General features: G+C 39.8%; 2 protein-coding genes across 2 annotated transcripts; one reads left to right on the top strand and one right to left on the bottom strand.

Annotated features, from left to right (window-relative positions):
- Positions 1–33: 33 nt before the first annotated feature.
- LOC131776058 (protein pelota homolog) lies at positions 34–5,775 on the top strand. The gene is made up of 9 exons (XM_066162346.1): positions 34–61; positions 921–961; positions 2,028–2,064; positions 2,187–2,233; positions 2,436–2,509; positions 3,575–3,646; positions 4,189–4,263; positions 4,359–4,390; positions 4,961–5,775. The coding sequence occupies exons 1-9, from the start codon at positions 34–36 to the stop codon at positions 5,053–5,055; spliced, it is 501 nt and encodes a 166-aa protein (XP_066018443.1). The 3' UTR covers positions 5,056–5,775.
- Positions 5,776–8,357: 2,582 nt separating this feature from the next.
- On the bottom strand, positions 8,358–12,183 carry LOC131776084 (tetratricopeptide repeat protein 28-like). Its single transcript, XM_066162344.1, has 5 exons — positions 11,819–12,183; positions 11,618–11,728; positions 11,004–11,497; positions 8,685–10,883; positions 8,358–8,380 (listed from the first exon to the last, which is right to left on the bottom strand). The coding sequence occupies exons 1-5, from the start codon at positions 12,181–12,183 to the stop codon at positions 8,358–8,360; spliced, it is 3,192 nt and encodes a 1,063-aa protein (XP_066018441.1).
- Positions 12,184–12,690: the final 507 nt, after the last annotated feature.

Genomic DNA, 12,690 nt, shown 5'->3' with positions numbered 1-12,690 from the left:
TGGCTAAAATAAGTTCCTTTTCTGACCGAACACATGTCTGAGGCACCTTCAGCTGTCGCAGGTGAGATTTTATATCTTTCTCACAGGAAGACAAAGTATCGCACTTTGCGTCGGAATATGATGCAAACGAACATGACAATTTGAAAGACATTATTAAGCTTCTGTTCTTAATAGCCGAGACAAGTTGAACTTAAAATACGTAAGTCGAACTTCTCCGGTAAAAGAATCAGTGCAGACTGAGACTGTATAGGAGGGGACTACATGCGTTCATTAGTCTTTATTTACTTTTCGTTACAACAATATTATACAATTCTTATCAAAAGATCTCTTAGTTGATGAAAAAATAACTCAATTCAGTGGGTGATGTACATTTACTTAAAAAAATCCAAGAGTCTTATTTTGAGATGTGTTCTGGGATCAATTGTCACGCGATTGCACCTTTATTTACATGACCTCTTCCGTTTCCCCTGAAAGAAATTTTTTTTCCATTTTTAAGCGCCCTCATGGGTTTTTAAAACATGAACATAAACTTAATCAGAATGGAAGTGAGGCTGGGCTGTTAAAAAATATTCCTTTGACTTTCCTACGATGTCTGAAATGTTTTGCTATTCTTCATAAACAGCATGGAAATTTATGTCAGCTCAAACTGGAAGTTTGGGTTAAATCTCATGGTTTTCAGGGGGAACGGTGGGGAAATCCGTTGTTGCCTATAGAGTATAAAGGGCAGCCTGTAGATAATTGACTGCCCATTAACTGCCAATGAGGGAAGGAATAAATTAAAGAATATCAGAGAGCTTCCTACTCCAAAACATTGCCCAAGTTGGTTTTTGTTGCGTATGTGCTACTAACTTATGGATGCATGCACTTTTTACTGCTGAACATCAACACCCTCCTTTTTATTTTCTGAATTAATTTTTCAGTCATCAAGTGCATTCTTGTTGCTAGTCCTGGCTTTGTCAAGGTTAGTTGTAGAGAAGCACAAATTGTTTAAGTCCTTAGAGAGGCAGTGAAAGAGGAAAGTGGTACATAGGATCATGATTTTGCTTTTTCCTATCATCATAATTTTAACTTTTCAAAGTAAACTTATGATTAGATAAAGAACCTGACTCTGATAGCAACTGTCTAAGAGGGATTTACTTTGTTATAAAGGACTCTTGTCACAGCTTTATTTCTGTCTTTTTTGCGTTTGTTTTATGTGACTGATAAGATTTTCAGATGTAGTTGAAAATTAAAAAAAATAAAACTTTAAGCTAATATTAAAAATGAAATAATAACTGAATTTTAAATCCCAACAGTTCAGCATACAGTGTGTATGGAAAATTTTCCCATAACTTATACCCCTCAGCTCCTCTTCAAGCACAGAAAAATACATTGCGACTCGGAAAAGAAGAAAAAGGAAGGCGTATCTCTTAATGTTCTAACTGATAGTGAGAACTAAAGTAATTAAGATACCCTCTTTTAATTCTTTATGTATATTTTTTATTATTAGTGTTGAGTAACCAACGTGGTGAAGTAGTTGTTTTAAATGATATTTGCAGGATCAGTTTTGTAATTATATGTTCCAACAAGCTGTAAAGAATTATTGGAAAGCAATCATTGATAACAAATCAAAATTCCTCTTGGTAAGTTTAGATTTAAAAATGTCGTAGATTTGTTATAACTTAACTGAACTTGGATAGTCTATAGGTCGAAGGCCACATTTCTCCTTTTTTTTCTTTGCGATCTCACGTAACGTTCCCTCAAGTGTTGCATGACACTCAACAACGGCTGTGAAGGAGACTCCAGGCGAACTATACGCAATAAAAATACTACAAAGAAGTTTTTAAGGGTAAGGGGGGGGGGGGGGGCGACGAACATGGGGCTTATTAGTAGGGGTTGGGGGCTGATGAAACACTTGAAGTTCAAGACAGGGGGCATATTATTAGAGAGGGGGGTTCAATTCAATAGAAAGGGTGGCTTAGTATAAAGGAGGCTTAAGATAGAGGGTGCGGCTCACCAGAGCGTGTACGACTTTTTTTCCTTTTCAGGCTCACTCATCATCGGGTCACAAACATTCAATCGGAGGTGAGGATAAAAAGAACTTTCCACGGATCTCGAAATTGATTTTAATGAAATCACATCTAACGCATTGCAGTCGAGAGGAAACGGCTTAATCCATGTGTTTGTTTGTTTTGCATGATGTGCAGAAGTTCTGGCGGATCCTACTGTCACTGCAAGACTTGCAGACACCAAGGTAAGTCGAAATTGTTTAGATTTATATCTTAAAAGGAAAAGTGTTGGTTGGTTGTGGTGATAAACTTTGGTTTTGGTTTAACGACACTCAATCCAAAAAGCATTCTAAATCACAGGTCTCGTCAACAGTTCCAGCGACGAGAAATGTCTCGACGCAGTCGGTTATCCTCTGCTGATTTTTTTTCTCATTTTACTTGTAACAGGCATCAAGCGAAGTAAAAGCTTTGGATAATTTCTTCACAATGTTACATACAGAACCCGACAGAGCTTATTATGGGTAGGTCTATTTGCTGTGACGTATCCTTCACTTTATTATGATGTTACTTTTTCAGTTCGGTATTATGCAGAAAGAGCAATATTCAATTGAGTGTCCAAAGCATGCGGTTTGCATTTGTTTATCTTCAACGCTCCTCGTGATTGGTCCGGAAAACTCGCGCCACTCACTCAACCAATCAAATTTAAGAGTAAAACCAATCGCGCTTTAGTCACCCGCGTTTTCCCGCGCTTGAAGACACTTATATGTTTTGGCGCTAAATCTTTCCTTTGCTCAAGTTGGCCGCTGTGATTATTTTAGTTTTGGTTTCATGATACTCAAGGGAGGAGCGTTTATTGTTGCACTTGAAACTCGTTGAACCTACCTCAGCATCTTCAAAGGAAGTGCATCTGATGGAAAATCAAACTGTCGAATGGTTTTTATTATTCAATTAGCAATTGGTTCCTACGTCAGCGTGCGTTCATCGAGATATAAAGCAGGCGGGAAGTTTGGAGAGCACGAAAGATGCGTAAGAGTTCTCTCTAACTCTAGCTTCTTGAGTGCTCTCCAAACTTCCCAAGTTCTTCATATCTCGATGAACGCAAAGCTGACGTATGAACCAATTGTTTTAGAACATTTTCAACCCGATGAAAAATTTTCCTCTCGAGGGATTTGTTTGCTGACGTCACGAGCGTGCACAATAGGAATATGAAGCACGCTCGCGCAATTGAACTTGATTACACAAATTTACTAGCTATGTTATAATAATATTTAGTACGCGCGCTCTGATTGGCCATAAAACCATTTTACATGAGCATATGTAAACACGGTTTTCGTTCCTCTTTCATTAGTTATTTTATAAAAGAAATGTAAAATGGTTTCCGTGTTTCTCCCAACCTCCCGCGTGTTTACATCAGGCTATGTAAACACGGAAACCATTTTACATTCTTCATTCTTAACCCGGGGAGAATGGTACACTATCCATGTGCGCTACTTGGCTCGAGGGCTGACTTAACCAAAGGAAAATCGTTGTTTTGGTGAAATTGTTCAGATTTTCAACAGAGCATCTGTAATTTCTTCTTTAATTAGCGTTACACATGTGGAGAAGGCCAATGAAGCTTTGGCAATCGAAACGCTGCTTGTCACTGATGAACTTTTCAGGTCAGGAACGAATGATAACGATATCTTTTACAATTCAGTTCAGCTTATTTTCATCCTGAAAGAGCATATTTTTCCTTTCTGCTTTGTAATTGAAAATCGACGGCGTATCTAAATGAGAACTCTAGAATTGATTCACATATTAACTACTCTCTCAAAGTAAAAATAATGTATCAGCTCAAAAAGTGGATAGTATTAGAAAATTGCACAAGGAATTGCTCAGAGTGTGGTGATTCTTTCAGCATGTTGCTAGGAAAAGAGGCAGTTTAAGCGCATCAGTTCTTCTAACCCGCGATTTACACTCCATACGAAGTATCAACTCTCTGGCCCTTTGTCTTATGAATCTTAAAGTGCACAGACATACCAAATCAATAAAAGTCAGTGTGTTGATTTTGGAAAGAGTTTGATAGGGTTTTTTTTTCGGTGGCGATTCATACTGCTCAAATTGCGAAAGGTTTGGCAAAACCTCAAATCAACAATGTTTATGGTGAAATATTACAACTGTACTATTTCTCTCTCTTTTTTTTCCTCCAATGTCTTTTTAGGTCGACAGATTTGCCAACTCGTAAAAGATATGTCAAGCTTGTTGAAAGTGTTAAAGAAAATGGCGGCGAAGTCAGGTTTGTTACGAGCTTCAAGTTACTAACGCGGTGGAATGTTTCAAAGTTTAGCAGTAGGACTTGAAAGGGTTTAAATTTGTTTTCATTCAATGCAGGGTTTTTTCAAGTCTACATGTTTCTGGAGAACGTACGTATGCACTTTTTTTGTACGTTGTCGTAATTAACGAATAATATCTTTCAATATTCGACGATCGAGTTCACTTTACTCACACGACACTGTCGCACTGCTGATACAAGCAGCAAGTAGAGTACTTGTCAGAGATGACACAACTCATGCAGAGCGGATTTAAGAATTTTTTAATCGGGGGTCCAAAATTACTTCTCAACTTACGCCTGCTAATTCCCCCCTTTCTCAAACCCTCCCCCCCCCCTGTTACTAAAGAAAACATCAGTTGAGTTGTAATATGCGATCCTGTCGTTGGGAGGGAATGTCGGTGTCAGACAAGTAATAAGAAAATCCCCACGGGTTTGAATGGGGGGGGGGGTAGGGGGTTCAAGACCTCCTCGCGCCTTCCCTCTAGTTCCGCCACTGTTATGGCCTGGGTTCGATACCTCATAGGGAACATAGATTATTTTTTCTTCCTTTGCCTCACGCTCGTGACGAAACGAATAACGCCTTTCTTTAAATATAAGCTTCTTGTAATTTTTTTAATGTAAAATTTCGTACAACTTTATATTTCTTACTTGCGTCTTGCAGAGCTTGGCCAGTTGTCCGGTGTGGCGGCAATCTTGCGCTTCCCCATGCCGGACATCGCTGATGATGAAGGCTCCGCTGATTCTGAGGAGGATTAGTGAACTGTGTACATACATTTCTCAAAACTGGATTTAGAGCGCTTTTCCATTGAGTGTCGAAAAACCAAAAGCTTAGTTATCACGGCGACCTATCAGAAGAAGGTAGATATCACAAGAAGCCAATGAGAACTCAAAGCTACCTCAAGCGCGGGAAACGTCAGTGACCAAGACGCGATTGGTTTTAGATTTGTATCTGATTGGCTGAGGGAACTGCGTGAGTTGTGTAGACCAACCACGTTGCGAAGTAAAGAAAACCAATCTCATCTTTTAACTTTCGACACCTAATTGAAACTCGTTCTGAAACACCCAAATATTTAACAGGATATAGCTAACAACATAATTATCCAAAACTCAGGGAGACAATATTTTTAAAACGTGATCTAAGATTAGCAAATTCCCGTCTATGTTAAACGAGCTTTTATCCCACCTGATCAACGTTTGTGATATCGTTACAAAAAGTTGTGGTCGTGCATCATGACAAAGTACACTTCTAGTGTGGTGCATGATCACTTTTCTCTCGATGTAGTCCATACCGATGTAGATCGCCTCGTCAACCTCATTCCCAGGTTTAGAGAGGATCATGAATCGAGGTTGATTGTGCATTGTGTAGTGGAAACATTATGATACTACATATTTATTAATGATAATGAGATTATTAATGGATGATAAAGAAGCCACAAAGATGGTTATTTCCCAGGCTGTGAGACAGTCTCTTGGGCAAACAGGGGATAAAGGGTTAAACACCTATTAAGTTTATGTTCATGTTTTAAAAAACCCATGAAGGCGCTGAAAATGGGAAAAAAATTTCTTACACGGGAAACGGAAGAGGTCACGTAAATATAGGTGCAATCGCGTGACAAATGATCCTGGGACACCTCTCGGACTTTTTAAAGTAAATTTACATCACACACTGAATTAAGTTTTTTTTTCATCAACTAAGAGATCTTTTGATAAGAATTGTGTAAACATTGTTGTAATGAGAAGTAAATAAAGACTAATGAAGGCGTGTAGTCCCCTCCTATGTAGTCTCAGTCTGCACTGATTCTTTTACCGGAGAAGTTCGACTTACGTATTTTAAATTCAACTAGTTTAGGCTATTAAGAAAAGAGGCTAAATTGTCATGTTCGTTTGTATCATATTCCGACGCAAAGTGCTATATATCAGCGAGGTATCCAGGTGGAAATGAATTTTTTACTTTGTTTTCCTGTGAGAAAGATGTAAAATCTCACCTGCGACAGCTAAAGGTGCCTCAGACATCTGTTCGGTCAGGAAAGGAACTTATTTTGGTCAGAGGATTATTCGATCAGGACGAGGCTGATGAAACCGTTTGTCCGAAGCATCGCGCAGCGCTAGGTGCTCGGCGGAGACAAAATGTGAAATGCCACCATGAAATTGACTGAATAAACCTCAAGTTTATGGCAAAAATTACATGAATTAACGTCAACGGTCACGTACTTCAGAGGGCTGTGACCACGCATCTTTTATAGAGCCCCAAAATTTTTTTGCCCACAAACATACTATTATAATAGGTTATTTCTGTGATCATATGTTTGTCGATACACAATCTTTCCCATTAGAGATATTTAGAATTAAAAATCCCTACTTTTTTATCTCTTTGAATAGTTCCTGTTAATGGTTAACTGTTCTAAATCAGCAAAAACGAAAGTAAATTACCCCAAATTTAGGAATTCATTTTGTTAAGGTTCAAACAACTATTGGAAAAAATAAGATTAAAATCCATCGCATTCTATTAGCGTGAGAGATATTTGTAGGAAATGCATTTTTCGAGCTAATTTCAGCCTTTTACCCCAGGGATTTGATGTGGAGGCTCTAATACCCCAGGGATAAGCTGGGAGCCTGAACTACTCAGGATTCTCGAATAACTTAATATCCTAATAAACTGTGAAAGTTTGAAAGCAATCGGTGAGATGGCATGTATCACGCCTGCCCGGTCCTCTCTTGGACAGACTCTCAAATATATTTTGAGCTCTAAATTGTCGTGGAAGCGTTCTGAAATTTTATACTTCTGTCTTCATAGATTAGTTCAGACCAGGATACATTTTGATGATTTTTTTTTCCGATGTAATTCTGAATGAGGTGCCATTTACCCATCAGTATTTTCTTGCGTTTAGATAAAGCCGGGTGATATTGCATTACAAAAGGCAATGTTTTCTTCTGTGTCCTGTTTCCTTTGTTTTTAAGTGACCTTTCTCTATTGGAGCAGACAACTCTAGACATGTATTTCCCCAGAACTTCGTTAGGTCTCCTCTTTCCCTTCTTTTGTCGTATTTTTAGGCTCTGTACGTTTTTTATTAAATGTGGTGCGCGTCGGATTTGTTTTTTTTCTCCTTTTGCGAATCCTTTCTTTAAGCCAAGTAAATAGTGTTCACGGGCCGGCACGACTCCTGCCAGGAGAATTTCTCCGCACTTGCCCGTATGTTAACAAAAACAGAACTGTGGTTGGCAAGGATTCTTTTTGAGATGCTTTATCAAAATCATTCCTCAAATATTTAAGATTCTGACTACTTTCAGACGAGATATTCAATGTGAAAGTTTATTTAGGATGAGTCACCCAATCTTGTAGTCTACACATCCTACTACAATCTTCAATGTACTGCAAGTATTCACTGAAACTGAAGGGTTATACAAAAATAGGCTGTGCTACACCAAATACGAAAAACCACTAAAAAACCACTCTTTAGAAGTGGCCAAAAAATATGTGGAAACGTATTCCTCATCTAATGTAGCAGCACTATACCCCGAGGAAAGGGTAACTAAAATAAACCTAGTTACACTACTAATCACACAGAAAATTCAATGAAAGCAGTGATATTTTACAGAGAGTTGTAAAACAAAATTACATTAAATAAAAAAAAAAAGAAAAAAAAAGAAAGTAGTCAAACATAAGACTGACCGACGTAGAATGACTTAATTTTCCCGCGAAACGCTTAAATAATCCAAAACTACCGTGTTGCCATGCGAACCTATTCAACGTGCCTCAGAATATTAATTTCTGACTAATTCGTTCTCATGTCCCTCAAACGTCAGAAATTACATGTTTTGTCAATTAAATCTTACAAAAGCCTTAAAAAAAATCAAACCAGATTTCAGTGGTTCGTTTTACACCTAACTACTTTACTGATTTCGCTTTCTTTAAAAGCCTTACGTACCCTAATTTGGGATAGCTCTTTTTTTTTCAACGTCAATGAAATAACGGATAGAGTATTTTCTCTACTTATTTCTATTTAATTTATCCATCTAAAAGTCTTTTAGCTCTGTTTCCTTCAAGTAACTTTCATTATTTACTTTGTCAGGGTCTGTTTTCCTGTGAAAAAGCGAAAAACAACAATTTATTAATAACTCGATTAATATTTAGGATATAAAGCAAATACAATTATACCAAGCACAATATGTAAAATGTATATGGGTAACACTTGTATCTGATTGGCAGAGAGCGTCCATAGTAACTTTTCAAAAAAAAATATATATATGTAGGTATATATTAAACTAGCCTTGATGTTCAAGGTAACAAAGGATCCCCGCCGACAGTCAGCGACCAGTAAGTCATAGCCAGCTTCAAATCTAATTTAACTTTAATTTATGAAATACCTGTTCTCATCGAGTCTTACCTCTGTTTGTGAACTCGAGCTTAACATCATCTCCAATCAGCGTAAACGAAGCCCACTCAGACACATTGGTCAAGCCGTTTTTTCTCATCCACTTCATGGCCTGATGAAGGGATTCACTGGCACTTTCTCCTTCAACAAGGTGTTCGTAGAACCGACTCATCAGCTTCTCTGTTGCTGAGTCTGAAATGGCCCATAGCGCAACCAACACCGAGCGAGCACCGGATCCTAAGAACGCACGGGCAATTCCTATAACTCCCTCGGCTTTTATCTCTCCACTTCCACTGTGACAGCAGCTAATTACCACCAGTTTGGCTCTGACTTTCACTCGTGAGACATCAGCCATCGTCAACATGTAAGCCTCCTTTGGTAGGATAGCGTTTCGACTGTTGACAGAAGGAATGGGGGAGAGGGCAATTTCTCCCCTTTCGGCGCTACCATGGGCAGCAAAGTGTATTAGGCTCACTGAACTTAACCGCTCTTTTACTGCCTGCTTCGTTGCTTCCTCTTCAACCAGGGGGGGAACGCCCACCAGTCGTCCGACCATCTCCGCTTCCTTTCTTGCACCTGGCAATGGCAGCAGCCCATCAACCTTGGGATTGCCTATTATCAAGGCACCAGTGTTGCTGTGATAGTCTTCTGGACTATCTTGAATGGTCTTGAGTGTCGTCAAAGAAGGAATGACACGGATCCTATGAGTCTCTGACAGGTATTCGGCTCCCTCCTTTTCACGCAGGGCAGCAAAGGGAACTTTGTACAAATTGCGGTCAGGAACAATAATCACTTCAGGCTCCTCAAACAAATGATAAACGGGGGCAATAAACAATTTGTAACACAAAGATAGACTTGAAATGACTTTCTCGTCCTCACCCTCCTCCAGGAGTCGCAATCTTGCTGAGCTCTTTTGTTCGGGGGAGAGAGGTTGCAATTCAACCATATTTAAAGACCGATCTTCACAATCTTCAATGGGCAAAATACCGAGACTCCGGAAATTATCAGCCAAAAATTCACTCAGAGGCAAGTCTTTGGGCAACCCAGCTTGAACTAGAATCTCTTCTGGTGATATCCTTCTATAGTGAAGGACTCCACCTGTTTTCAAGATCCACAAATGCAGATGATTGTGAAAGTAAGAAATGTACAGACAAGTACAGTTGTTTTCCCCTCTAAAAATGTTTTCAATGCCAAACCAAGATTGGGGATTAGCAGAGATGTGCGTTTCAACCGAGTACTTCTCTGCCATCAAGTCTGATAGGCCTCTAGCTCGACCCAACTCCTCAACATAAAGAGCATCACGAGTTTTTCCGGTGTCACAAAGCAGAGTGCAAAGCAGCTTGTAGGGAAATATTCCTGAGTGCTCCAGAAATGATGTTTTGAACTGATCATTGGCGCCCAAGAAAGATCTGAGCTCCTCATACTTTTCAATGCAAAGTTGAAGACACGAGAGGGAGTCCTCGACTTTATTTTGAAAAAGATACAAAATAGCGCATTCTTGAAGAATTTTGAACGCTTTTCTTCTATCTCCAATATCTCTGGATATGGATAAAGCTTTCTCCAAGCATACTTCCGAAGCTTCAAAATCTCCAACAGTTCTGGACATAATTCCAAGATTTGCAAGAACTGCTGCCTCCCCTTCCTTATCACCGATTTCAGTTCTGATATTAAACGCTTTTTGGCAATACTCTTTAGCCTTGTCGTATTGCCCGAGCGAATAAAACACAGCACCTAGGTTTCCGTAGTCAGCTGCTTCTCCTTCTCTGTCGCCAATCTCAGTTCTGATGACAAGCGCTTTTTGGAGATACTCTTTAGCCTTGTCGTATTTCCCAAGCGACTCAAACACAGCACCTAGGTTTCCGTAGACAGCTGCTTCTCCTTTTCTGTCGCCAATCTCAGTTCTGCTGACGAGCGCTTTTTGGAGATACTCTTTAGCCTTGTCGTATTGCCCGAGAAACTGAAACACAGTAGCTAGGTTTCCGTAGTCAGCTGCTACTCCTTTTCTGTCGCCAATCTCAGTTCTGATGACGAGCGCTTTTTGGAGATACTCTTCAGCCTTGTCGTATTGCTCGAGCGACATAAACACAGTACCTAGGTTTCCGTAGTCAGCTGCTTCTCCTCTTCTGTCGCCAATCTCAGTTCTGATGACAAGCGCTTTTTGGAGATACTCTTTAGCCTTGTCGCATTCCCCGAGCGACGCAAACACAGCACCTAGGTTTCCGTAGTCAGTTGCTACTCCTTCTCTGTCGCCAATCTCAGTTCTGATGACGAGCGCGTTTTGGAGATACTCTTTAGCCTGGTTGTATTGCCCGAGCGAATGAAACATATTACCTAGGTTTCCGTAGTCAGCTGCTACTCCTTTTCTGTCGCCAATCTCAGTTCTGATGACGAGCGCTTTTTGGAGATACTCTTCAGCCTTGTCGTATTGCTCGAGCGACATAAACACAGTACCTAGGTTTCCGTAGTCAGCTGCTTCTCCTCTTCTGTCGCCAATCTCAGTTCTGATGACAAGCGCTTTTTGGAGATACTCTTTAGCCTTGTCGCATTCCCCGAGCGACTCAAACACAGCACCTAGGTTTCCGTAGTCAGTTGCTACTCCTTCTCTGTCGCCAATCTCAGTTCTGATGACGAGCGCTTTTTGGAGATACTCTTTAGCCTGGTTGTATTGCCCGAGCGAATGAAACATATTACCTAGGTTTCCGTAGTCTACTGCTACTCCTTTTCTGTCGCCAATCTCAGTTCTGATGACGAGCGCTTTTTGGAGATACTCTTCAGCCTTGTCGTATTGCTCGAGCGACATAAACACAGTACCTAGGTTTCCGTAGTCAGCTGCTTCTCCTCTTCTGTCGCCAATCTCAGTTCTGATGACAAGCGCTTTTTGGAGATACTCTTTAGCCTTGTCGCATTCCCCGAGAAACTGAAGCAACACTCCTAGGTATCCGTAACAGGATGCTTCTCCTCTTTTGTCGCCAATTTCGGTACTGATGGCAAGGGCCCTCTGAATATACTCCTTCGCCTTTAGGTTTTCGCCAAGTTTATGAAACATATTTCCGAGTCTTGTGCAAGCGATTGCTTCTTCATTCTTTTCGCCAGTTTGTCTCTTTATATTAATTGCTTTTTCATAAAGTTTTTTGGCATCTGTAAACCTGTTTTGACTCTCAATTACCTCTGCCAGAGCCATGCTTACAAATCCCTCGTCTGCTAAGTCACCAGTCTCGCTGGGTAAGACAAGCAGTTTCATGCCGTATATTTCCGCACTGATGTAGTCAGAGATACTACGATAAGCGCTGAAAAGAGCAATATAAGTGGCCTTGTAAGTTAGAAGCAGTAAAAGTGAAGTAAATTGGTCTTTGCTGTTTTGATCGGTGTTATTTAGCAAAATCAAACATTCGTTCCATATCTCAATGGCTTTCTGAATGCGATCTGATTTGAACAGGAACCGGGCAACTAGTTGGGCGATGTACATGAAATCTATCATGGCTTCCGTCTGCTGTTTGGTTTCCATTGCCATCATCTCCTGTTATTAGGGAAACATTACTTTTAGTAACAGAAGTTAACCAAATGATTCGCTAATCTGGATTCATAATGAGTCAATACAAACAGGAACCCACATGTGAAGTTACAAAAACGGGCTGAGTCGATGGAAACCATCAGTTTGCTTAACAATCGTAGCTAATGAGGTTGAAATATATTGTATAAAACCATAAAAAAACATGAAAGGATTGGTGAGCCTTTTACTACAACGTTCTGGGAACATTTTAAAATGTTCTTCTAGCAGTTTATCACCTAGTAATGAGCTTACTTATCTGCAGTATTTGGCTGAAAACATAGGATTGATTTTAGTTTTGATCACGTGATTATGGAAACCATCAGTTTGCTTAACAACCGTAGCTAATGAGGTTGAAATATATTGTATAAAACCATAAAGGTTTGAAGAAAGCACTTTTACAGCAGAGATATAAAGCATCCGTTTAGCGGAAATGCACGTTTATTCTATGAATGCAATTACAGTGAATAT

Source organism: Pocillopora verrucosa, chromosome 2 (assembly GCF_036669915.1).
Source record: "Pocillopora verrucosa isolate sample1 chromosome 2, ASM3666991v2, whole genome shotgun sequence".
Classification (NCBI taxonomy): Eukaryota; Metazoa; Cnidaria; class Anthozoa; order Scleractinia; family Pocilloporidae; genus Pocillopora; species Pocillopora verrucosa.
The sequence above is the reverse complement of the archived record's forward strand: the minus strand, read 5'-3'. Positions and strand labels throughout refer to the sequence as shown.

Bases quoted from the DNA above. Each gene is read 5' to 3' on its own strand.
- LOC131776058 (XM_066162346.1), top strand. From the start codon at position 34: ATGTCTGAGGCACCTTCAGCTGTCGCAG. The intron at 62-920 runs GTGAGATTTTAT...TTAATTTTTCAG, and splicing joins GGCACCTTCAGCTGTCGCAG to TCATCAAGTGCATTCTTGTT. The intron at 2,234-2,435 runs GTAAGTCGAAAT...TACTTGTAACAG, and splicing joins CAAGACTTGCAGACACCAAG to GCATCAAGCGAAGTAAAAGC.
- LOC131776084 (XM_066162344.1), bottom strand. From the start codon at position 12,183: ATGGCAATGGAAACCAAACAGCAGACGGAAGCCATGATAGATTTCATG. The intron at 10,884-11,003 runs GTAATATGTTTC...ACGGAAACCTAG, and splicing joins AGCTGACTACGGAAACCTAG to GTGCTGTGTTTGCGTCGCTC. The intron at 8,381-8,684 runs GTAAGACTCGAT...GCTTTTTCACAG, and splicing joins GCTCGAGTTCACAAACAGAG to GAAAACAGACCCTGACAAAG.